The sequence below is a fragment of the Macrobrachium rosenbergii genome, chromosome 18, assembly GCF_040412425.1.
Source record: "Macrobrachium rosenbergii isolate ZJJX-2024 chromosome 18, ASM4041242v1, whole genome shotgun sequence".
In the NCBI taxonomy this organism is placed as follows: Eukaryota; Metazoa; Arthropoda; class Malacostraca; order Decapoda; family Palaemonidae; genus Macrobrachium; species Macrobrachium rosenbergii.
In genome coordinates, this window is record NC_089758.1 from 10,649,234 (window position 1) to 10,674,607 (window position 25,374).

At 36.7% G+C, this 25,374-nt stretch overlaps 1 protein-coding gene across 1 annotated transcript in view; it reads left to right on the forward strand.

Moving 5' to 3' along the window:
• The window catches only part of LOC136848098 (uncharacterized), a 170,962-nt gene extending 145,903 nt beyond the window's left edge, over positions 1-25,059 (forward strand). Inside the window, exons 7-13 of the mRNA XM_067120300.1 lie at positions 5,616-5,762; positions 6,787-7,000; positions 15,672-15,890; positions 17,541-17,670; positions 18,001-18,092; positions 22,438-22,516; positions 23,267-25,059. Of these exons, the coding sequence (XP_066976401.1) occupies positions 5,616-5,762; positions 6,787-7,000; positions 15,672-15,890; positions 17,541-17,670; positions 18,001-18,092; positions 22,438-22,516; positions 23,267-23,826 (1,441 nt within the window). The 3' untranslated portion in view covers positions 23,827-25,059. The remainder of the gene's footprint in view (positions 1-5,615; positions 5,763-6,786; positions 7,001-15,671; positions 15,891-17,540; positions 17,671-18,000; positions 18,093-22,437; positions 22,517-23,266) is intronic.
• Positions 25,060-25,374: the final 315 nt, after the last annotated feature.

The following is a 25,374-nucleotide window of genomic DNA, read 5'->3' on the forward strand; positions in this document are numbered from 1 at the left end:
TCACATGACCGAGCTATCTCGAAACACCGAGCCCTACTTTCCCCTACGCAAAATATTTTGCCACTCCCATATTTTTCAATATTTCCCACCACTTCAATTAATAATATGCCACAAACGCTACATCAAAAATTCATCTCTATAGCCTCCGCCATCTGTCTTTCCTTCACACTTTACATTCATAAAGGAGAGTTGGTTCAACAATCTCTTCATGCATTCCAATCTTAGCTTTCATATACATTCTGAGCTTCCTCTCAGGCTTTTGTACACATCCTGGTGTCTTTCTTCCTTCATCTATTTTCTTATCCCCCTCCTTTATCATCCTACCATCATCCCAAATATTTACTTCCGAATACTTACAGGACTCTACTGCTCCCATTCGATCACCATACAACATTCACTGTTCCTTATTCTTGTTACCTACTTAGAAGAATAAGTTTACTACTGTATTACTCATGTTGACTATCATTTTTCTCGCCTTGTAAACACATTCAAACTCACAACACACAGACCTCTTTATACACACATACACACACATATACAGTGTATATATATATATATATATATATATATATATATATATATATATATATATATATATATATATATATATATATATATATATATATATATTGCAATCATCACGTGAAGATGAATCAAAAAAAGATATAATGCCAATGAACTGGAAATATCGCATAATTTTTTAGTACCAAGGAGAACACATGATAAAATTACCGAGCTATGTAATAATAATATGAATAACATTAAATGTTATAGCCGAAGAGGACAAAGGATTGATCACCAGAAATTGAAGAAAAACTTTATTACTAAACATGGGCAAATTGGCATCCAGTGAAATCGGTATTCGTGGTCGCTATACACCTAACTAAGGAAAGGCATTTTCGAAAACAACTTCTTTCAGAGCCTATTTTATAAAACGATTTAGCAACTATTATCATTATCAAAAATGCACAGGATTAGGAAGGGACAATACTGAGCAAGCGTTTTGTAATGATTAAGCTATGTATCTAATAATCAAAAGGCAAAAATAAACAAGAACAGGAACTTCAAGCATGTCACCCGTATGAGACGACATAAGAGACTGCACGAATTTGCGAAATCATTTTTGAGAGGGTCGCTGCTCTAGTATATACAAGGCTGCTTGCTCCGCACCTATAAAACACTCGCGCATGAATACGTCATAAGGAATCGCTTTCTACAGCTTATCTCGGGTTACGTTAGGGTCATTAAATTTTGCAAATATCATAATGATTTTTATTTTCAAATTTCAAAGCGTTTAATCTAGTTTCAAGACCTGGGGTGGTACAATTCATGAATAAAGTCTATTTGCGGATGTATTCATCTATGGATGTATATATAGGAATATTTCGAAATTTAGACATTTAAAGACAGCAGCATACTGTACTGTTTAAAGAGGACTCATTTAACTAGCCTTGTACCTGCATGGATCATGAAGTTGTTGATTATTTCATGAGTAAAAAGAAAAAAATACGTAGTTGCTGTCATACGCAAGCGAAGCTTTTGACACTATAAATTATATCGTTTTTATACGTCTAAAATTGCCCTCCATAAAACTATGCCGGATGATTTGTAGGCTTGCTCTGAATATGTATAAAAAAACAAAAATGAGAGTTCGACTGAATGGGGAATTTTCGAAATAATTTTCTGTAAGAAAACGGAAGCGACAATACACTGTCTCTCCAATTATGCATTATGTTTATGTACAGTATATTAATTGACCGATTATGGGGTTTATGCCAAAGGCTAGGTTATCGGGACGCGCCTAAAACGTTCGGTTTAATTAGTGAGGTCAGTCCATAATCCTGAGACCACATATACACACAGGCAGACCAATATATATATATATATATATATATATATATATATATATACATATATATACATATATATATAAATTTATATATATATATATATATATATATATATATATATATATATATATACATATATATATAAAATTTATATATATATATATATATATATATATATATATATATATATATATATATATATATATATATATAAAACACACACCCATACTTGATTACTGACACAACGTTTTCTCCTGCCACACAAAATTTTATTCATTCAATCCCATACATTTATCTTCAAGGCATTCCATGTCTTAACCCCTGTGGAAATTCTTGCAAAATAACAATAACTGGTGACATGCAATCCAATACCCTATACTCGTTAAAAAAAAAAAAAAAAACTCGAAAAGATACGACACTGCTTCTCAGCATTTTATATGTGAGAGGATGACAAAGAATGATTGTGTCTTGGGTGGCTGAAGGGAGGCTCTATGAAGAAGCGAAATTATACTAATGTGTTAATTCGGGGATTTTAGTGGTAAGATTGAATGCGATATGAGAATAACTTGAAAATCAAGTGTGTGTGAGAAGGACTGGAAAGAAATGAGTGAAAGAGAGTGAAAGAGAGTGTGTATGGGATAATGAATTTTTGACCTGCTAAGTTTGCGGAGCATGAAAGGGTAGTTGTGCTTAGTGATTTACATGCGAAGGTAGGTGACCTAGAAAGAGACAGCATTGTGGGCCAATATGGAGTACCTAGAGTCAATGAGAATAAAGAGAATCTACGAGAAATGTGTTTTGGATAGGCCCTGACTGCTGGAGGTACATAGATTCCGAAGAAAAATATATACAATAATATACTTCGAGAAGATAAAATGGTTGGGAAAAGTTAGGTGTTAGGACAGGGTAGATGGAAGAGTAAGCTGATGTGTGTAATGGTGAGAAAAGGAGTGGGCTGGAGGTATATCTGATTATCAATTGGTGAAAGCAAAGGTTTTAAAGAATTAGGCTGGAAAAGCATAAGCGAAAATGCAGTCGCAAGAGTAATCAAGAAAAATAATTTTGATAAGAAGGAAGTTACCTGACCATACCATGAGAACATGAATGAAAATGGGCAACAGTTCACGATATTGAAGTTGAATAAATATAATTATAAAGAATGTAAAACTCTAGGATGGGTTTATACAGTTAGCAAGGAAAGACAGGTTTTAAGAGTGAGTAAAGGGAATAACAACAGTGTGTGGTGGGATGAGGATATAAGTTCAGTGATGGAAAAACAGATTATTTGAGGCGCATTTGCGTAACAGATTGGAAGATCATGTACAGGAATACAGGAAGAGGGGTGAGGAAGCTATGAGGAAGGTGGAAATGATAGAAGACATACAACAAAATAACGGAAAATGGGGAAAGGGGGAGCAAGGGCTATGGAGGGAATAAGTTATTCCACAAGGAAGTAAATGCAGAGACAAAGACTAATGAACAAATGGATCTCAAAATAAAAGATATGCTGTTTAAAGAGTGCAGTCCTGGGATGATGGAATAAATAATGCAAGTGAGGAAGTGTAACTGATGAGATATTTGGTGGTAATTAAGAGGTTGAAGGATGGACCAGCAGTTAATGGTGAAAATATATGAAAATAGGAGAGAGGTATGTTTGGATGAGGTAAAGGATCAGAAGGAATGAGTGAGAGGAATATTGTTCAAGGAATATTGTTCCTTTGTATAAGGGTAAGGTGACATAAAGGAGATTAACAAAATTATAGGGGCATATCATTACTCAGTATACCAGAGAAAATGTATGGCACGACTTTGAATATGGAACTACAGTAGATGACATACAGGGGAAGAACAATATAGGTTTAGACAGTGTTGATGGTATGGATCAAGTGTTCATTACGTTGACCTGTGAAGTAAAAACCTGTATGTGGCAGGCATAAATGGTCCCAGAAAAAAGCTTATGATAGAATAACAGAGAAGAAATGTGCCAAGTTTTGCAGATATGTTTCAGCGCCATTAAAAGTTTTTTATAACTGAGGTACGACATGTGTTCAAATTTGTAGATGGGAGAGTGGCTGGTTTGGTGTAAAACCTGGGTTGAGACAAGGGTGTGTTATGTTTCTATGGCTTCTTAATATAGTAATAGATACAGTGATGTAAGAAGTTAGAGAAATGGTAACAGACGTAGGTGCAAAATTATAAGGTTAGAAGATGGGTGGTGAATGGAGTGTGGAATGGCTGATGCTTGCAGATGATGCAGTGCTGATCTAGGATAAAGAGATACTGCATAGCACAGAATTGAGAGTAACTACATACAAGATTAAAGTTATGAGAATGCATGGAAATAAGGAAGATCGAGGAATGACTACTAACATAGAATGATAGAAGAGTGGAAGCATTAGATTTGTATGAGTATTCTGGAGGCAAATATAACAGTTAAAGGTAGGCTGGGAAAAGAAGTGAACTGCAGAACATGTGAAACAAGTAAGGAAATTTCTTGAGAAGCCAAAGGTGGAACTTAAGCAGGGACTATCAAGCCATCTCTCCCTTATGGAAGTGAAGTTTGGGCGTTGGGTGCAAATAAAAGAATAAAGTGGAAATTGTAGAGAAAAATTTCTTGTGTGGTATATATGACATAGGAAGACTACAAAGGGTGTGGAGATATGCAAGAGAAAAAGTAAAAATGCTAGTGCAGGTGAAAGGGTGCATCAGAAGGAAGTGTAACAGGAACGGTGAAGCTAGTGTACAATTCGGGAGTGTTCTGAGAGAAGAGGAGAGGAAGCCCTGGAAATGGTTCGATAAATAGCCTGAAAAAGGTTCGAGAGGAAGGGACCTCAACATAAAGGAAGCGAGAGCGTATGCAAAACAAAGTTATGTCATGAATGTGGCTGTGACTGATGGCTTATCTTTCCTCAGGAGCCATGGAAAACAACATAATGTTCAAAAGAATATAAAAACATTATATCTATACGATTGTACATTTATATATATATATATATATATATATATATATATATATACATTTATATTTATATATACATATACAGTATGTATATGTATACGTATACATATATGATAAATAAAAAAGTCAGGTCAAGAGAATGTTATCTTAAAGAAGATTTGCAACCTCGTTTAATTGGGAGAGACAGTATATTCCAAATTGCCACAGCAATTATGGCTCACCTGAAACTTAAAATAACATGAAAGAAGGAGAAATCTTTAGAGACTAATATTCCAGGAACAGAAATAAAATTCTGACACGTGCTTGTATCACCTGAATTCAGACGCTACTTTACTCATAATCATGATGCATCAAAATATAATCACATTACTACTTACGTTCTTTCTAAAAATGATAAATCAAGGATATTGTGAAAGGAACCATGCATAGCTTTCTACTTTTTTTTATACACATTAATTTTTAGAACTCACAGATTATACTGTACATCATTATCAGTCAATTTATTCAGAAAGACGTCACAATATCATCTTTCTGAATATACCAACGTATAATGACATCTAATCTTGGAGTTCTGGAAACTGACGATTATGAAACAAGGAGATAAAAGCTAATCATAGTTCTTCTTTACATATTCAGAACAATGAAGCCGAATGCATCAATCCAAAGAGGACAGAGGACTGAAAAGAAGCCCTTATTAAATCATGCATCTTTGGTGTACACGCAACTCATTGTGAGTATCTGTGTGTGTGTGTGTGTGTGCGTTTGCTTCCAGCAAGTAAAGCCTGTCCTTCTCCTTTGTTGCACAGGTACAAGGCTCTAATTCATCCGCTCAACAACAGGTGGACAAAGTCCCGCTCGCGGTACGTCATCGGGGGCATCTGGGTTTTCTCTTTGGTCATTTCTCTTGTGCCCCTCGTCATCTCGGATACTCAGCGCTTCGACTGGGACGGAGAGTAAGTAGTAAGAAACAAAGAAGCGAAGGAAGTAGGAACTAGTGAAACCAAAAATGACCTGGCAGAAAGCAGCTTAATGTAAAGTATTTTTATGGAGGAGAAAGACGGCAGTAATCAGACAGGTGACGTAACATTAATTGCAAAGACGATTTAACCCTGAGGAAAGTTTATTGTTGCCAAAAAAGTTGGTGTAGAGTAATTTGTTGGGGAAGAAGCTAGAGGCTGGAAGTGCCTACATCGTTAATTTTGTAAAAGGACTGCAACCTGGAAAAAATTTAATTGGAGGAGTGAAGTTTTATGTAGCCTAAGCTACTGCAGATGTTCCAAGTGACTCAGTGTTAATGTAACTGCTTGAACCACCAACAATATTACTTGGTTTAGATCACATACGGCAATGTCAGTGTTGCATTTTTAGGCCACCCTAATTATCTTCACTGAGATAATGAAGTCACTGTATTTCGATTCCAAATACGCAGGTTGTGACTTGGCGAATATAGTAACCTGGTTGCTTGTATGCTGATAAAGAAAGGAGCGCAAGCTGACACCGTAAGCTAGCAAAACAGAAACGATTGCTAACACCATTTCATAAACAAAACTGGGTTACTATCATCGACAATATATTCTTCATCACATTAACCTTATTTTTATTATTATTATTATTTCAACTGTCAACTGCATTTCTTTTAATATAAATATAATTAACACTGCTACTGTCAATGGCATTATTGATAATATCAGTAAGAAACGGGTCTACCTGATTGTTCTTAAGGGTGTGTCTCCAGTAAAACGTCTTAAACACACATCGGCAACTTATCGCGCACAAGTCAACGACTTATTAGTAGTTTTAACCAGTGCTTCATACGACTGTCTAGCTTTTGCGAAAGATTCATTATCCACTTACGGTCGTTGATTTATTTTCAACCTATTTACGATATGTATGCAACAAGTTCCTGACGTGTGTTTATAACAAGATTTCCTGTAATGTGGATGAACCCAGAGGCAATATTCTTTCTCTTCCCCAAAGATGGTACTACGAGTGCAAGGAGAACTGGCCCCACACGCCCAACGAACTCTACGAGAAGACCTATACTGTTCTGCTGTTCGTGTTGACCTTTGCCCTGCCAGTGGCGGGCCTAGGGTACACCTACCTGTCCATCGTGGGCATGATGTGCTCTTACAAAATGCCCGGCAACGCGGAACCATCCAGGGATCAACAGCACTTACAAGCCAAGGTTAAGGTAAGTTTTTCAGTGTCCAAGTCCTGCCCAAGCCCGAAGTAAAATAAAAAAGAGAAAGATTGCAATAATCAGGGAACCCAGAAATAAAAGACTCTACAAGTGCCATACTACGAAAATAGCAATCGGAACGCAAAATTCGACGATTACTGTCACAGAGCAAATGTGGGAAGGGGGTGGGTGGTACTTCCCACAGCTCTGCCACGATGTTTGATATTGCACGTGTCCATCTTCTTGTTGCGCTGCCAAACTGATATTTTATTGTAGTGCTTATTGCAAGTGTTCTGTTTCCTTGAGTTACCTCTCATGATCTATACATACATTTTTTAATTTTTCATAATCCCGGTTTTCTTCCTTGTCTTATCTGTCTCAAGTTCTTGGTTCCGTAACATCTGTTTCTAACACTCTTTCGCAGTCGACCTGCCTTAACCTGATATTTCAGTCACCAAGGTCACTGGCGTCTCGTCATGCAAAAAGGCCACAAATACAATCATTCCAGTGAAACCTGAAATGCAATTGCATCTTTAGTCAATTTTGAAACTACCATCAAAACGCCCATTAATCACCTGGTGAAAGCTACAATGGGTCACAATAAGGCGCAACAGCCAACGGAAAAGGGAGTGAGTTAGCATCTGGACAAGTTAAATGACTTTGACATTTCTGTTAACAGAAGAAATGGCTGTCATAAATGCTCCATAAATCTCCTAATAACGCCAACAGCCTTTGGGATCAGAGCGCGAATAAATCTTGTAAACGATACGCTCGGTAAATGCGAAAAGCTTCCATTTTTCATTGCAGTATTTCTTTTAACTGAGAGTTATTACATTTGTGTGTGTGTAAATATGTGAGCAGTGTACACACAAACATACACACACATATATACAGTATATATATATATGTATATATATATATATATATATATATATATATATATATATATATATATATATATACATACATATATATATATATATATATATATATATATATATATATATATATATATATATATATATATATATATATATATATATATATATATATATATATACATACATATATATATATATATATATATATATATATATATATATATATATATATATATATATATATATATATATATATATATATATATATATATGGTACACAAATGCCATTTTTCTCGTTAAGGGAATGGCTCGATAAGCCAGACTTTCTGGGATGAGGCTGTTATACTCTTGCTTTCCTCCACCTTGGTTAAGATTCAAAATAGTTGACCATCCAGGGCCATCACACTTTCCTTTGGTCCATAAAAACAAGATGGGTTTTAACAGATATTGCTAAAAGCTTCATGAATCGCAGGGAAATCGAACCAGGGACCTCTTAGTGCTGCAGTGAGCGCACTAACTACTGGGCTATATAAACAAATTTACATATATAATATATATATGCAAGTGTATATAGATATATATGTGTACATATGTATAATATACATTATATATATATATATATATATATAACACACACACACACACACACACACATATATATATATATATATATATATATATATATATATATATTACATAATACATACATAAATGGGAAACATTCAAAAATCAACATCAAGGCATTAACACGCAATTTCAAGTAGACAACTAAGTAATTATGAAGAAAACGCTGCAGTAACCTATCAGATAAAAGTAAGAACTCATGAGTTATTTGTTCATGTCAAATATATTATCTTCCGTTTCTAAACGTGGGTGCTGAAAGGGCAGGAAACCCAATACTTTTGTCTCACCAAAAAAAAAGTTAGGAGGAAAAAAACCAAGCAAGATCTTCCAATACTTGGATGGAAGATTCAGAGTTGGGGCAAAAATGTAAGTGAGAAGAGATTTCCAAAGAATGTCAAACGGACGCAGGATCACTGGCAAGAACCTAAGGATATAATATTGGGAAAATCTGGTGCCGCCTCTTCATGAAGCCTCTTTCGACTCAAGATGTACGACCTGCAATGCAACATTAAATGACTAAAAACAGATCCTCGCTTTCAGGTAAAACAAAAAGGCACCAAATTTGTACGAATATTGGCCAGTTTTCTTGCGAGATTTTATAATGGGAAAATATTACTGGATTCGCATACTTTATTATAACAGGAACTATTCTTACAATAGACTTAATTTACCAGTACAAGATATTAAAGGTTTTATTTCTTTGAAAGGCAAGCTCTAGCCTCTACATGGACATATGTTTTCCCTTGATAATTATTCCAATAAAAGGCGCCTCTCTTTCACTTAAGTTTCGAACTCCTATGAAAAAATCCACTCAATATTTAGAGGGGGGGAGGAGGTCTGTTGCAGAAACAGTGGGTCACAATGGCAAAACAAAAAACGGGAAAAAATTTCCAAACCACGCACGTTTCAAAAACAAAAACTCAATCATTTTTGTTACATTACTTAAACAGCATTTTCTACACTAAGAAAAGGAAAATTTGATAAATGAAGTCTCTGAGTCTATGGCGCTCATGGTGGTTACATTAGATCTGAAGACGTTCATATAAAAAATGTAAAAGTCAGTTTCCAGCAATACTAAAGTTCAAGCTCTGGGGCTTTGATAATGCTCTTAAAAATCAAGATTGCAAACTATACATAAGCCCAACTTTCCAGCTCGTTTCACGACAGGTCACAAACTTTGTTATAGTGACTTCGGTGGAGATAGGAGCTGAGAGTACAAAGTTGAAAAGTGAAGATTTGAAAAGGAGATCCCATAATTCACTCAGCACATTAAAAAAAAACGATGAGACCGGATTTTAGTTACTGAACTAACGAATCGGACGACGCAATTAGAAGCAAAACAGGGAAATAGACCATGGTTACTGACATCGGTGAACCTGATTTTCTTAAGCGTTTCCATTTATTGCCTGACATACTATCTGGCCTCTCAACTGAAGGATTGGTCAAATAATAAACAATTACATGAGAAGTGAGACTTCTTCCTTCGAGCCCTAAATGCCGTATGGAGCAGAAGTACAAGCAATAACTTGTCGTGTCCCTCACAATTTTTTCTCATAATTCTTTACATATTCTCATCAATGTCATTATTGCCTTCCATATCCTCTGCACAGAACACTTCTCCTGAATTCCTGATCACTCTCAGACCACCTTTCCTCCATTAATACTTTCGGGAATCTTCCCCAACATAGTACTGAAACTCCCCTCTTACCTGTATTTTCACCATTCACCTTGTCTCCTACGTTCTCACAGACTGCCTCGTTTATAATCTGATAAGACCATTTCCCTCTTTCGAATTTCCCCGAGGCCCACAATTCAATTCTAACTCCTTGAAGTCATTTAATTCCGTCCCAGGGTCCCAGCCCCCGACCCACAAGTTGCCTCAATCCACATTAGAATTTTAACCATTCTCTTCATTATACTCTTACTGAACTTAGGCACTAAGTCGCTCTTTTATCTTTTTGGATTCAATTTCATCTTCCGTCACTACGAGTGTAACTCGCAGATGCGAATCTCGACAGTTCGCTCTACTGTCCCGCTAACAACATGGGTTCAAATTCAATTCCCCCCTTACCCTGAGATTTTCGTTCCATGTCTTTCACATTTATCTCTAGATAAAATTATTAGTTTTGCCATTTATTACATTCCTTAATCCGAGTTTTTCAACTACTGATCTACTTGCATTACCCACAGTATTTCACTTGGTATGAACATTAAAATTTTCTTAAATTTTTTTTCAAGGACCTCCTTACCCAATTAGAGAGGAATCACTGGCAAAAGGAAAATATGTATGTGGCATTCTTAAATCATTCTTGTCCTCTTCTGCTTTACACTTTTCCTCACTGGGGAAAAACTCAAAATCGTATCATTCGTTCCATATTAATTATCTTTAGCTGGTGCGCTTAATCAGATGGCTTCGAATAACCCACCAAATATAACCAGCTACTGCTATCATTGTTTCACAACAAATTCAATACATTATTCCTCAGGAAATATTCTGCTTTCAAGATTACGCCTTTTGTAGGTCCCATTTACTACTCGAGTATGTGTCCAAATCTTCTTGTTCTGTGCCATCAGCGGGGTAACGTTTCAAGGGACATATTCACAACTAGTTATCTCTTGGTGAGAAATCGTTACTTTGGGGAAATAAATTTATCATTACACTGGCGAACCTACAGTCATCTAATCGGTAGCTATACTGATACGAAAGTTTTTGCCAAGTCAGCTTTCAAATCATGTGAAAAGATGAAATGACAAGATATGAATTTTGTTTTCCTTTTGGTCCTTAAAAGTATTATGTAATAAATTCTTCGTGAGCAGGAAAAAGTAGAACATAATCAATTTTGTCTTTTAAAAGCCAAATTGCTTACAATAACACTCGCCCAGTCGAACAAGCAATTCTGGAAAAGCAATATATTCGGAAAAAGAAAATGTCTTTTGTTTCGTTGCATACATATTTATTATCTCACAGTCTATCAATCACTCCTTTCCAGAAATGGTGATGCGAATGGGAATAACTGGAACATGATATTTGAAAGAAATAGAATGAATTGTTGTAGTCTTGGAAAAGGGTAGTTAAATGGAGCACCAAAGTGTTTTCCAGACATTGTCGATTGTGAGTTACCGGATGCCTTGTATAAAAGGGAAGGGATGAAACCACAGAAACATGAAACACGATCGTATTTTGGAAAAGTACAATTGGCACCTTCCTCTGCAACAGACTTGAAAGCTGTGTAGTAATTTTACTGCGTAACAAGTCCAAGAATGAAACAGAAGATGGTAATAACCATCAGAAAAAAAACATATACAGTATATATATATATATATATATATATATATATATATATATATATATATATATATATATATATATATATATATATATATATACACACACACTTACAATATTTACGTTTTGCAGATTAAATTGTACGATCCTTATATTAGGAAGCTCAGCGATTCTGTGCAAAATCAAGTTAGTAGTAATAAAGCGGGGTAGATGAAAAATATAACTCACGAATGTCTTGTCTAACAACAATATCAGCTCGACTCTTGCTTACCCTTGGAATTTAGCAAGGATTTACCATCTACATCAGATTGATTTTTCTCTCGAGCATCTCTTGCAATTCCTCCGAAAGATCTTTCTTTTGTAGTCGTGCTTCAACCAAAAGAGTCTTTCCCTCCATTTACCCAAGAAGTCGTCTCTGATTTGCACTCCCACCAAGATTTGTTTTTCTCTTGCACGTTGACCTGAATACTGCGACCGACAAAATATATATATATATATATATATATATATATATATATATATATATATATATATATATATATATATATATATATATATAAATATATATATATATATATATATATATATATAATATATATATATATATATATATATATATATATAATTACTTATAGATTTTGACATTAAATTGTTTGCTCTGTATATGTAAGAGAGAGAGCGAGAGAGAAGTCTACCATTCTCCAATCTTACCGAACTGCAGTTCTCTCCCAAACCTTTTTCAAAGGAAAATCGAGCAACTATGGCTAGAAATATTTTTCTATCGAGAAAATGTTCGAATTATTAATTCTCGTCTCCCGCTCCCTTCGACTGAAAATACAACTATGCAACGGTAAAATATTTTTCTCTTCAATTCTGACAAAAAGTCTTTCAGCAGTTCCTCTTCTGGAGAGCTGCTCAGCTAAGGGTCCTTCGTGCATGCACGCTTATCGGAAATTTGATGTTTCTTTTACAACTGTGTTTAGAAAATCATGATAAAATGTTTAAAAAAGGGATCTTCCAAATGCGATCCTTTTCGTCTTTCATCCTGGTTACCTCTAAAAAACTCAACTCACAAATGTATAAATCTGTATCACAAACCGTACCTTCAACCTATCATTTTATTTATTTACTGCAATATCAGTGTACTCACTTAAAGAAGGGAGGATCACGCTTCTCTGAAACTGTATACGGAGAAAAAATATATTCTTGAGTTCTTAAAGTCGTGGCTTTCTTATTACTATACTTCCTCTCCTCTTATTATAATTCACGACAAGATGCTTAAGCGAATAACTACCAAGAAAACCATTTTCAGACCTCAAGGGGCAAGGATTTCCAAGAGCCAAATGCTTAAGTAAGCCGGTAAGTTGACAGACTTTATCCCCAGAAGCTTTTGAGTAAGTGAACATGGAAATTATTTATTTATTTATTTATTTTCTTTTTTTGTTAGAGTGTCCTTCTATGTCTCCTTCGCTCATACTGTCTGTACATGCTCTAAAGTTAGAAGAGAGTAAAGCGGGGTTTTTTAATAATGCCCATGACTGATGCTATTGCTATTGCTATTATTTTTATGATGAATATTAGACCTCTCTCACACACACACAGGGGGAGAGAGAGAGAGAGAGAGAAGCGGAAATTTATGAAATGTAGGAGCTTATGTTTTGCCTTAAGCATTTAATCCAACTCTGGACATGAAATTAGAAATGTTACGCTGTAATTGGCCCTATAAATCATGAAACCTTCCGTGGTTAATTTTTCTTTCCATGGCGACTGAATAAAGTATCTGACAAATTTCTTACATTCCATATAATTATGTAATAATGTAACCCCACTTGTTGCTTTCTTAAAGATTAAGTAATGCGTCTGACTTATACCTTCCATAAATTTCAGGTAACAAACTTATCCCTTTCATAAACTTTATGTAATGTAATTATCCCTTTCACATAGTTTATGTAATGTACTTATCCCTTATCTTATCTCTTTTCGCAGCAATCAGGTGAGAATTTTCATACAAAAGTTATCTCGCGTCATTCCTTACTTCCTAGAAACTGAATCGATTTGTTTCTTATTATAGAACATATTGGCAAATAACGTGTTTTCATCGTTGACAAATACAGATGTTATTATGGAATTTCCAATATAAAACCGAAATTCCTCGAATCACTCTGCTTTCTCCGTAAAAAGGTTCTATATCCTTTCTTCAAAAATGTCTGTACATTTTCACATTTGGAAGCCTGGTATTGTCTCTCTCTAAAGTAAAGTGCTATTTTCTCTCTCGAAAGTCTATCATTATTTATTTTGCATTGAGAGCTTCTCTCCCATTATCTCTCTCTCTCTCTCTCTCTCTCTCTCTCTAAAGTACTTTGATCTTCGAAAGCCTATTTTCACCCTCGAACTTATCAGCATATTACTGTATTCTCCCTCCTGAGTTTCTATCTCATTTTCTCTCTCTAAATTATTCTCTCCTTAAATTCTCTAATTCAAGCCTCTATCTCATTATCTCTTTAAACCTCTGACTTATTCTTCAAAAGTCTACTTTCCCTCTTGAAGTTCTGTCACTATTTCTTCTCTCGATGTACCTCATTATTTTCTCTCTCGAAAATCTCTTCCAAGCCAACTCTCGAATGTGTCTCTTACTATTTTCTCTCAGGAAAGTCTCTTCTGTGCCAGCTCTCGAAGTCTCTCTCACTATCTTCTCTCACAAAAGTCTTTCTACCCAACTCTCGAAAGTCTCTCGGACTATTTTCTCCTTCTTCGCTAGGCGCTCAGTAAGACAATTACAACTATTTTCCACTTCGTCAGGTGATCAATATGATGACTACAACTATTTTCTCCTTCGTCAGTTGATCAATAAGATAATTACAACTATTTTCTCCTTCGTCTGGTGATCCATATGATGATCACAACTATTTTCTCCATCTTCCCCAGGTGATTAACATGATGATCACAACCACATTCTCCATATTCCCCAGGTGATCAACATGATGATCACAGCTATTTTCTCTCCTTCTTCCCCAGGTAATCAACATGATGATCATAACCACATTCTCCATCTTCCCCAGGTTATCAACATGATGGTCACAACCACATTCTCCATATTCCCCAGGTGATTAACATAATGATCACAGCTATTTTCTCCATCTTTCCCAGGTGGTCAACATGATGATCACAACCACATTCTCCATCTTCCCAAGGTTATCACCATGATGATCACAACCACATTCTCCTTCTTCCCCAGGTGATCAACATAATGATCACAACTATTTTCTCCATCATTCCCAGGTGATCAACATGGTGATCACAACCACATTCTCCATATTCCCCAGGTGATCAACATGATGATCACAGCTATTTTCTCTCCTTCTTCCCCAGGTGATCAACATGATGATCACAACCACATTCTCCACATTCCCAAGGTTATCAATATGATGATCACAACCACATTCTCCATATTCCCAAGGTATATAATTAACATAATGATCAAAACTAATTTCTCCATCTTCCCAAGGTGATCAGCATGATGATCACAACCACATTCTCCATATTCCCCAGGTGATCAACATAATGATCACAGCTATTTTCTCTCCTTCCCCAGGTGATCAACATGATGATCACAGCTATTTTCTCTCCTTCTTCCCCACGTGATCAACCTAATGATCACAACTATTTTCTCCATCTTCCCAAGGTTATCAACATGATCGCAACCACATTCTCCATCTTCCCCAGCTTATCAATATGATGATCACAACCACATTCTCCACCTTCTCCACGTGGTCAATATGATGATCACAACCACCATCTTCCCCAGGCGATCAACATGACGATCACAGCTATTTTCTCCTTCACCAGGTGACCAGTACGACGATCACAACTGTTTTCTCTCCTTGTCCCCCAGGTGATCAACATGATGATCACGGTCATGGTGTGCTTCGTCCTGTGCTGGTTCCCGCTCCAGGTGCTTCAGTTCCTGATCTACTTCGCGCCCGAGATCACGACATGCAGGGGCAACGCCTGCTTCACCTACTACATGAGCTTCTTCGCCTGCCACTGGCTGGCCATGGCCAACTCCTTCATGAACCCCTTCATCTACTGCTTCATGAGCAAAAACTTCAGGGTGAGTGTGCTTCCTTACTTTCTTTTGTCTTTCATTATTACTGTATTACTACTATTATCACAATTTTCATAATTTCATCTTTATTATTATTAATCCTGTATCTACCACTGTCACCAACAACACCACTGCTACTAATGCAACAACATCATTCACCACCATTATTTCTAATAATGCTACTACTAGTAATATAATAATATATTAATAATAAATGCAAGACAACAAAATCGCCATTATCAAAGGTCCTGCATTGGTTTTCCAGGTAAAAAAAAAAAATCTTCTACAATAACTGTTTGGACATACAATACTTTGGTAATATTAGTTACTTCAGTAGGTAGCAACGAGTTCCAACAACGAAAATAAGTCATTGTAAACGTAGGGCAAAAGTGTTTATTGACGGAACACAGACACTGTTACCAGTATTATTTGTTATTTGTACTGAATATGAAGCCGCTATAAAATCTGCGAGGAAGGATGCTCAATTCATGTGTAACTAAACGCTGTAGTTTCTTTCCTTACTTCCTAGAAATTGAATCGATTTGTCTCTTATTACAAAAGATATTGGCATTTAAAATATTTCCATCCTCGACAAATATGGATATTATTATATTTCCAATACGAAACCGACCTAGCTCGAATCTTTCTTCTTTCTCTATTTTCTTCTTCCAATGTTTCTGTATATTTTCACATTTGAAAGCTTCGCATTCTCTCTCTAAAGTGTAGTTCTACTTTCTCCCTCGAAAGTCTATTTTAGAGAGTCTATGTTAGTCTGTGTGTGTGTGTGAGAGAGAGAGAGAGAGAGAGAGAGAGAGAGAGAGAGAGAATGCACTGTTCCCATGATTTCCTCAAGGTTTGTTAGGAAGTTTCGCTGACGATTTCCTCCTAAGCAGCAGTCTTCGCCTAACCCTTCATTTTTTCCGGGCATGGAACTCTGATAACAAAGGACGCCAGTTCGTATTTGAAAACTCAAACAATTGAAAACTTGATTAAAACCATTTTTGAATTGAAATGTTATTTAAACGAGGCATTGTGCAATACCGACGACTATTCGGATTTACATAGGAAAAAACATTTACAAACCCCACGTATTATGTCCAGGCTCAGGCTCGAGGCTTTGCCTTCATAAAGGAGTAAATTTTATCTTGTTTAAAACTTAATGAAATGAAGTAACCAAAACTAGCTAACTACAGTTTACGTTACTTAGGATACGAAATATATACTTGATATCTCAAGTCTGAGCCTTTATGCGTTTCTCCCCGTAGGGGGGGGGGCGGTAGTGCCGTAGGTGCGCCACACGGGTGCACTTTATGCATTTTTAAAGAATGTTTGCAGCGTCCCTGCGGTCCCTAGCTGCATCCACTTTTTATCCTTTTACTTTACCTGCATTTCCGCTTCCTTTCTTCAGTCTTGCTGCCCAACCTCTCTAACTATTACTTCTTAGTGCAACGGTGAGGATTTTTTTTTTAATAATTTAGGAAACGCAGAAGAAAGTAAGAAAATTTCTGTTAGTGCATAGGTACCTGTTAAATTCAGTGCCTTTTCAAGTCTTGTCAGAAAATACAGTTGAACATTATATCATATCGATGTGAATTTGATTCAGAATTGAAAAAAAAATTACAACATTAACATCTGTCCATAATTAATTCACGGCAGGAAGACCTTCTCCAGTTCATCAGGAAATGCAACCGTAAACGAATACGCAGAACCAGGTCAAACAAGTTCAGCAGAAGTGACCTTGGGTCTTCTTTTAGGTCGATCCTGTACATCACTCACAAGACCTCCGGTAAGATCACTTAACTTGACTATAACCTCTCTCTCTCTCTCTCTCTCTCTCTCTCTCTCTCTCTCTCTCTCTCTCTCTCTTCTTATAAATATGTGATACATTAATATACTCTGGAGTACTTGCAAGGCTCGAATTCAGACATCCTTGGATTTAGCTGCAGACATAACTAATATTTACACGTTTTTTTATATAAAAAAACTGAAACTTAAAGATTCAACATTGCCCCAACAAAATTAGGAGTATTATTTATATCCTCAGTGAGAAGGAAGCTAAGAAAATGCAGATAATATACCGAAATGATATTAATTAAAATCCTCTTTCCCGGAACAGTGCAAAGCTCGACGAAAACAAGTTTCCGGGCGAAGAGCGACAGATCTCGGGAGGCCGAGATCTTCGAACTGAGATCCCTCCAGGATAAACAGGTGGGTGGTTTCCATTCTCTTTTAATAAAGAGCTTATCTATTATTATTATTATTATTATTATTATTATTATTATTATTATTATTATTATTATTATTATTATTATTATTATTATCAAATTCTACACTTCAATTTAATAAGTTACTGGAGGCTACCTGTTTACAATTATTATTATTATTATTATTATTATTATTATTATTATTATTATTATTATTATTATTATTATTATTACAAACCGCGACCCCACCCCACAACTCGCCCAACCCAGTTCTTATGATCTTAATCATATTAGATGGGTAGGTTTTGATTGATTGATTTATAGATTTTAGGCATAATGCCAAGCACTGGGGCAACTAAGGTCATTCAGCGCTAAAACGGAAATTGACAGTGAGAAGGGTTTAAAGTTGTAACAGGAGGAAAACCTCGCAGTTGCACTATGAATCAATTGTTAGGAAAGGGTGGACAGTAAGATGGAAGAAAGAGAATATGAACGGAGGTACAGCAAAAGGAATGAAAGAGGTTGCTGCTAGGGGCCGAAGGGACGCTGCAAAGAACCTTAAGTAATGCCTACATTGCACCGCATGAGGTGCACTGACGGCACTAACCCCCTACGGGGATTAGATGGGTAGGGGTCCTTGAACGTACCGTATTAACCTTCGTGATCTCGATTAATGTGACCCTGACCTACTTTTCAACATCACAGTTACTTTACATTTATTGTCCACCATGAAATGACGTCTTTACAACCACAGTATTGAAGCCTATAAAAAAATGGAGCTATCGAAATTCCCAATAAAACTTTTCATTTCAAAAGTACTCTCTTCACCAGGCTCACGCAAACGCGCATCAATACCTCAGTTCAAAACCATAAAAAGATTTTTGAAAAGAGGCAACAATAAATTCCGATGACTAAAAAACACATACATATTACAATTGAAGACGACCAGCCTCTCAAATGAGAGGGTAATAAAATAAATGCATTATATAAACTTTGGTCCCAACTTGGCCATGGTCAAAACGTCCCAAGGGTAGGGACTAGCAGCCTTGCCCTCTTTAACATTGCCGTTTTTTTGACAGTGTGGTTACACGAGTACTGAAAGGTTGTAACTTTATTCCAAAATGGAATCACGTAACTTACTCTTTTTATATATTACGTTAACTATCTATTATTCCGAATTCATGCCATTTTACAGTGACCATATCAGGTACATAATTAGCCTCTAATTTCAATTTGAAATACACCAATAATACTGAGACGAAACTAACAAAACCCAGGCTAAGAAGTTTCTCGGATTCATGTCCTTTTTTCCGCACTCACAGTCAATTAATCCCATCATAATCCTTGCGGCACTAAATTTATTTTTTGTAATTAAAGCCCTGGATTATCTTCGAAGTCCCCATAAAATGATAATACAAAATAAAAGTTGGGGCGAAGCAATATCAGCTTTCGATGGAATGTCCCTTTGCTGTTTACAACTTTATGTCCATACTATGATTATTATCACCATTAATGTCTTTTAATTTCTTCAATAATGACAATAGTGTTACTATGGGTAGAATTCATTCTCAGAGGAGCGATATTTATAGCTGCTGTTCTTATCATTCTTTTCCTTCTATGGATTTTGACCTTCAGTAACTTGAGTTTCAAACAAGAGCTCCAGTGAGGTACCCATGTCATTGCAGCGGCCCTCACCTCTCAAAAATACAGCTAAGCCCTAGTTTTTGTTTACACTAAAGTTCTCCAACCACTGAGCAGATTACCTTGAAATTTCTGTTGACCTCGATTTGAGTTCTAGCGCAGCTAGGTCAGGAGATTTCCTTCCATCCAATAGTTTATTGTTATTATTTCTATTATCATTATTATTTGAAGGTAACAGACACCCTCTTAAGCGTGTCTTGTTAAAGAGAATGGCAGCATCAGTGGAATTGATTTTATGCATGGTCTTCTCAGTTCTTCTGATTATTTTCTTCTCGTCAGGGTTGATATTTGCTAATAACTGGCCGATGTTCATAGTCTGGATAAGGAATTTGTTTTATGAAATACTAATTTTATCACATATGAAAAAGGAAGCTAAAAGTGGCGTTTGATCGCCGTAGAGTTTGCAAATTACAGAATCTGGAAATCAGGATTATTCTCGTGTAGAATCTTCGTCGTTGTTCTAGGGGCGTAGCGGAATTCCACCGTTTCCAACCGTACCATCGGTTCATTCTCAAGGAAGGGTGGGCTTGTTCTGGTTGGAATTGGATTTAGATTTAGCCAGCCTTGTGCTGGCACGGGCTCTTGCTAATCAGCAGCCCGTAAATTGGAATTGGGTCGTTAGACGGTATTTATAGTGTCCTGTATTGTGAGGGCTGAATTTTCATTGGCTGTTTCAAGGATTAAGTTCCTGAGCCAAACCGTCTCCCAGAGGTCGATGCTGGCACTGGTCTCCGCGTGCGGACGTTGGAGACTGGGAGGATAGTATTGGGAAGGCCACTGTCGGTAGTTGTTGTTACTGATTAAGCTGGCCTTATGCCAGCACGGGCTCTTGCTCACAGAGCAGGCTATCTCTGACTCGCCAGTACTCGCTACTGTCGTGCTTTCTCTCCTACTGACGGGTGCCCTAGGGCTCAAAGGGGTTTGCAACCTCGCCTGTTAACTTTTCATTTCACTCACACCATATCACTGGCATATCCATAGATCATAATAAAGAGTTTCATACCCATATCCTTAACTCACCCACTCATCAAAAAATGACTTACGGGCTGCTCTAAGAGCAAGAGCCCGTGCTGGCATAAGGCCAGCTTAATAAAAAACAACAACGACAAGAACATCGACATCTGGGAGACGGTTTGGCTCAGGAATTTAATCCCTGGAACCAGCCAATGAAAATTCAGCCCTCACAACACGGGGCACCCAGGACACTATAAATACCGTCTAACGACCCAATTCCAACCAGAACAAGCCCACCCTTCCTTGAGAATGAACCGATGATACGGTTGGAAACGTTGGAAATCCGCTACGCCCTTAGAACAACGACGAAGATTCTACACGAGAATAATCCTGATTTCCAGATTCTGTAATTTACAAACTCTACGGCGATCACACGCCACTTTTAACTTCCTTTTTTTATATGTAATAAAATTAGTATTTCAGGAAACCAATTACTTATCTAGACTATGAACATCGGCCAGTTATTAGCAAATATCAGCCCTGATAAGAAGAATTGAGAAGACAATATATAAAATCAATTCCACTGATGCTGCCATTCTCTTTACCAAGACATATTATTATTATTATTATTATTATTATTATTATTATTATTATTATTATTATTATTATTATTATTATTATTATTTATTCAGTAAAGATTTCAGTAGAGCTGAATCTTCTTTCCTTCTCTCTCTTGAATATATGCAAAGGACAATAACAGTAATATTAAATCGACCGGAGTGCAGTAAACTGCTTCAACAGTTTGTAATTTCTCTCAGTCTTATTTTTGTTGTTGTGGTTATCAGCAGACATGCACTAGCCTTTTATTTACATTTCTAAAGCGTCTATCATCAGGGGGCACAGTCTCTCCACTAATCAACAACACGTGCGGCCACACGACACTTGAAGTGCGCAAGGACTGTAATTTCCGTTGCCAACATGGATTCAAAATTGACCTCAGATGCTTGTAAGATCTCAGATTTAAAGAAGAGGATTTTCTAGATAGTTTAAAATTCACTGTCCAAAAATCTTTTAGGGAATCTTAATTAAGAGCTTTGCCTAATCCTCCTCTGAGGGAGGAGCAATTAGGCGTCCGTTATCAAGAGAAGAGGATTTAAAATGGAACGCTTCCCTTTGCCTTCCCCTCCTTTTTTCCGTGAAAGTTTTAACGCCGTTCTGGTTATTCAGGAAACCGATAAATCTCATTGGAAAAATATAGAAAATTTTAAAGGTTTCATAGTCCCATTCAATATCAATCCGTGTCACAATGAAACGACCAAAATCAGTCAGTCAGTAAGTCTGTCAGTCAGCGATTCACGATAAAAGTTACTTGTGAAATCAGATAGCGACATAAATCAGCAATAAAGTTCAATTGTCATCGATAAAAATCTGTCAAACAATAACAGACACAATAAACATCGACCAGTCAATCAGCCAGCAGCAATTTCCAGGGGAAAAAACTGAATATCACTCTTTCCTTAACACAGCGCGAATACAGGTTAACTAACAGATCGATAGCACGATGCAGTTATGTAAACATCGCATCCATTTCCTCAGCATTTTCATAACTCCTACAACCAATATTTTCAAAACAACTTTTTTAAGCCCAATTTCTTCCTTTTGTCTCTCCTTTCCTCTCCTGGGACCCCCCGCAGGAGGAATCGCCCTGTATGAAGAGATTTTTCATCCGCAGAAGCAAATCGTCAATGAGGAAGGACTACCATAGAAGACTGGGTGAGCAAACAGGCCCATGGTCGCTTTAAACTGTCTTTGTCACTGAGAAACTCTTATAGAGACTGCCAGCCTTGAAAATTACTACCTTAATCACGATACCTGCTAAATTACACCTCTGCTTTTTCTTTCTGATCCTTTTTCTATTAGAAACTTCTATGTTGACTTTTAATCTTTGTAACGTATACTGTGAGAGACTAAATTGGATCTTAAACCATATTTTTTAACTTCCATTTTTTCCAAATCTTAAAAATATGGTGTTTTCAAATAGAACAGAACAGCATTAAAGTTTTAAGATTAATTGGTTGGTTATCTTTTAATCATTTTGAGCTAAATTAGTTTATTACCATCAAAGAAAATTCTTACTATTATTTATGATACGCTGTATTCCAACTGAAGCCAAAGTGTAATATTTATGCTTCAGAACTCGGAGTCTTAGAATTCTAAACATAGATATTTACTTTTTAATTGTCTGCAGCAAACTTATGGTTGTGAATTTTTATGATACTTTCGCAAAGTTGTATGAGGTATTCATATTTTCTTAAAAATTACATGGACGTACACACACATACATATATTATATATAAGGTTATCTTATCTCATATTCAGGCACCAAATCAAGAAATAAGTTTTTGACTGTGACACATACACTTTCATTGTGAGTAGTTTATATTTATGACCTTAACATGCAACATTTAATGAGATCAAATGAGCGGACATTGTAGCACAAGGGTTCTTTCTTCTCATTTGCAGGTGAATCGGCCCTTTGCTTCAAAGACGCTCTGCCGGGCATCTACAGCAGCCCAGGAACCTCAACGAGCTCCAGCTTTCACTGCAGCAACCACCTGCGACAGCACCGTCTCAGCTACAAGAGTCAGCGCGGGGCTTATCACGCGATGACTCTCAGCATCCAGAACAAGTCGGCGAGTCACAACAGCCCAAGTGTGGCAACACAGAGAGACTGCTCATCGACGTGCCACCAACAGCTAGCTGTCATGGATCCCATGGAACTGACGGCTGCCTTGGTGCACGATGGGATTTCCAGCGAAATCCCTTCCAGTCAGTCGCTGACCTTCCCTACTTCTCCGTCTCTGGAGTCCGGTGGTCCTTTGCCCAGGGTGAGGCAGAATGTTCCACTTTCAACGTCTTGTAACGAGCTATCGGTGCGCGATACAATGCATCACGATTTGCCAATAAACGGTAGTAACCTATCTCAAGATGTTGTTTTTGAGAATGACACCACTAGAATTCTCGACAAAGCACAAGTTTCACAGCTCACTGACTCACTCAAAGCTTCACGGGTTTCACTGTAAGCCCTTGGCCGTTCGCACCAGACCATGAATAAATGTTGTAAAGTTTTAGTAAAGACTGGAGTGTTTACAATGTGTAACTTGTGCTGTTTCTGTGCACGTTTTACAATTTCTGAGAAAGATTATCTTGAATGTTTGTGTGTTTTCTGTAATGTGGGGTACGTCCGTGCACACGAATTTTACAGACACCTTGAGTGACATTTATAAGAAATACTCGTGACCTTCATTAGCAATGCCGCTCATTACAATTCCTCTTGAATGGTATATTATTCAAACACTTCGAAAGTCCGTGCCAGTTAATACAGAACAGATAGCATCCGGATAACATAAAACATACAGTCCACACATACACATATATACATGAAACACGCCCCTTATTCAAGCGAACCAGCAATGGGCATCGCCTTTTTCTAGATAATTCTCATTCTCACCCAGCTTCACGCTACAAAGAAAATATCCTGTAAAAATAAACCCGGTAAAGCACTTGGTTTAAATTGTTAACAGCCATTCAATAATTACTGCAAGTCCAATTCAGCTTTCCGAACCAACTAGATTAACAGGGACGTCATCCTACATCTTTAGTAAGATATTAAGATGATGGGTAAACAATCAGAAACGGATAATTCCCGAATTCCATTTTAAGATACCGTAGAATCCTTTAATAATCTAGTACAAGTATTCATCAGAACCGTTAAGTAACACAATTCCCATCCTACTACACATATACAGTACATGCATACATACACACGAATATCATCACGCTCACAGCCAATATCTCCTGTCCTGGGTTCCACAACAGAAACAACTCAAAACGACGATGCATTCTGGATACCGTGAATCGGACGGCAATAAAACGGGTCAAATCATCACGATACCATCTACAGTAAGTCTTAGTTAGGTGACATAAGAGTATAATGATGAAGAGGAAATAAGCTGGGACGAAGACCTGCGTGAAGAAATGATGCAAGAAGAGAGTCAGGGCAAAAATTAAAGAAAGCAGAAGGGACTTTTATCAGCAAGCGTTGCGAGAAACAACGAAAGAACTGGAAGAAAAGAAGTGCGTCGCGTCCAAAGGACGATGCAGAAAAACGCTCGCACGTATCTTGCTTTGTTTTCTATTAAAACAAAAACAAGTGATCGGCAATGAGATAACAAGGAAGAGGATTTGTAGTTGGCAAAAGTGGAGTTTAATAAGAGGTTGAGGAAAGCAGAAAAATAAAAGTAAACAAATGAGAAGAGTTGAGAATAACCATATGCACGCACTTCTGTCACTGAAAACTAACAATGTGGAATGTAAAGCAAGCGAATGTCAGAATATCAATATTTACATCACTTCTTGATGGTAGAAAGAGAGAAAGAGAAAAAAACGGAATAACATTCATGACGGCAAAGCAAGAAAAAAAAAAAATATATATATATATATTTTGTAAATATACCTGTATAGCTATTAAGTCACCACTTACAAATCATGAAAATATGCGATTCTTTGAAACGATTGGAAATTCAGAAGTACCTGCATTTTGTGCTCAAATCATAATAAATAATATAAAG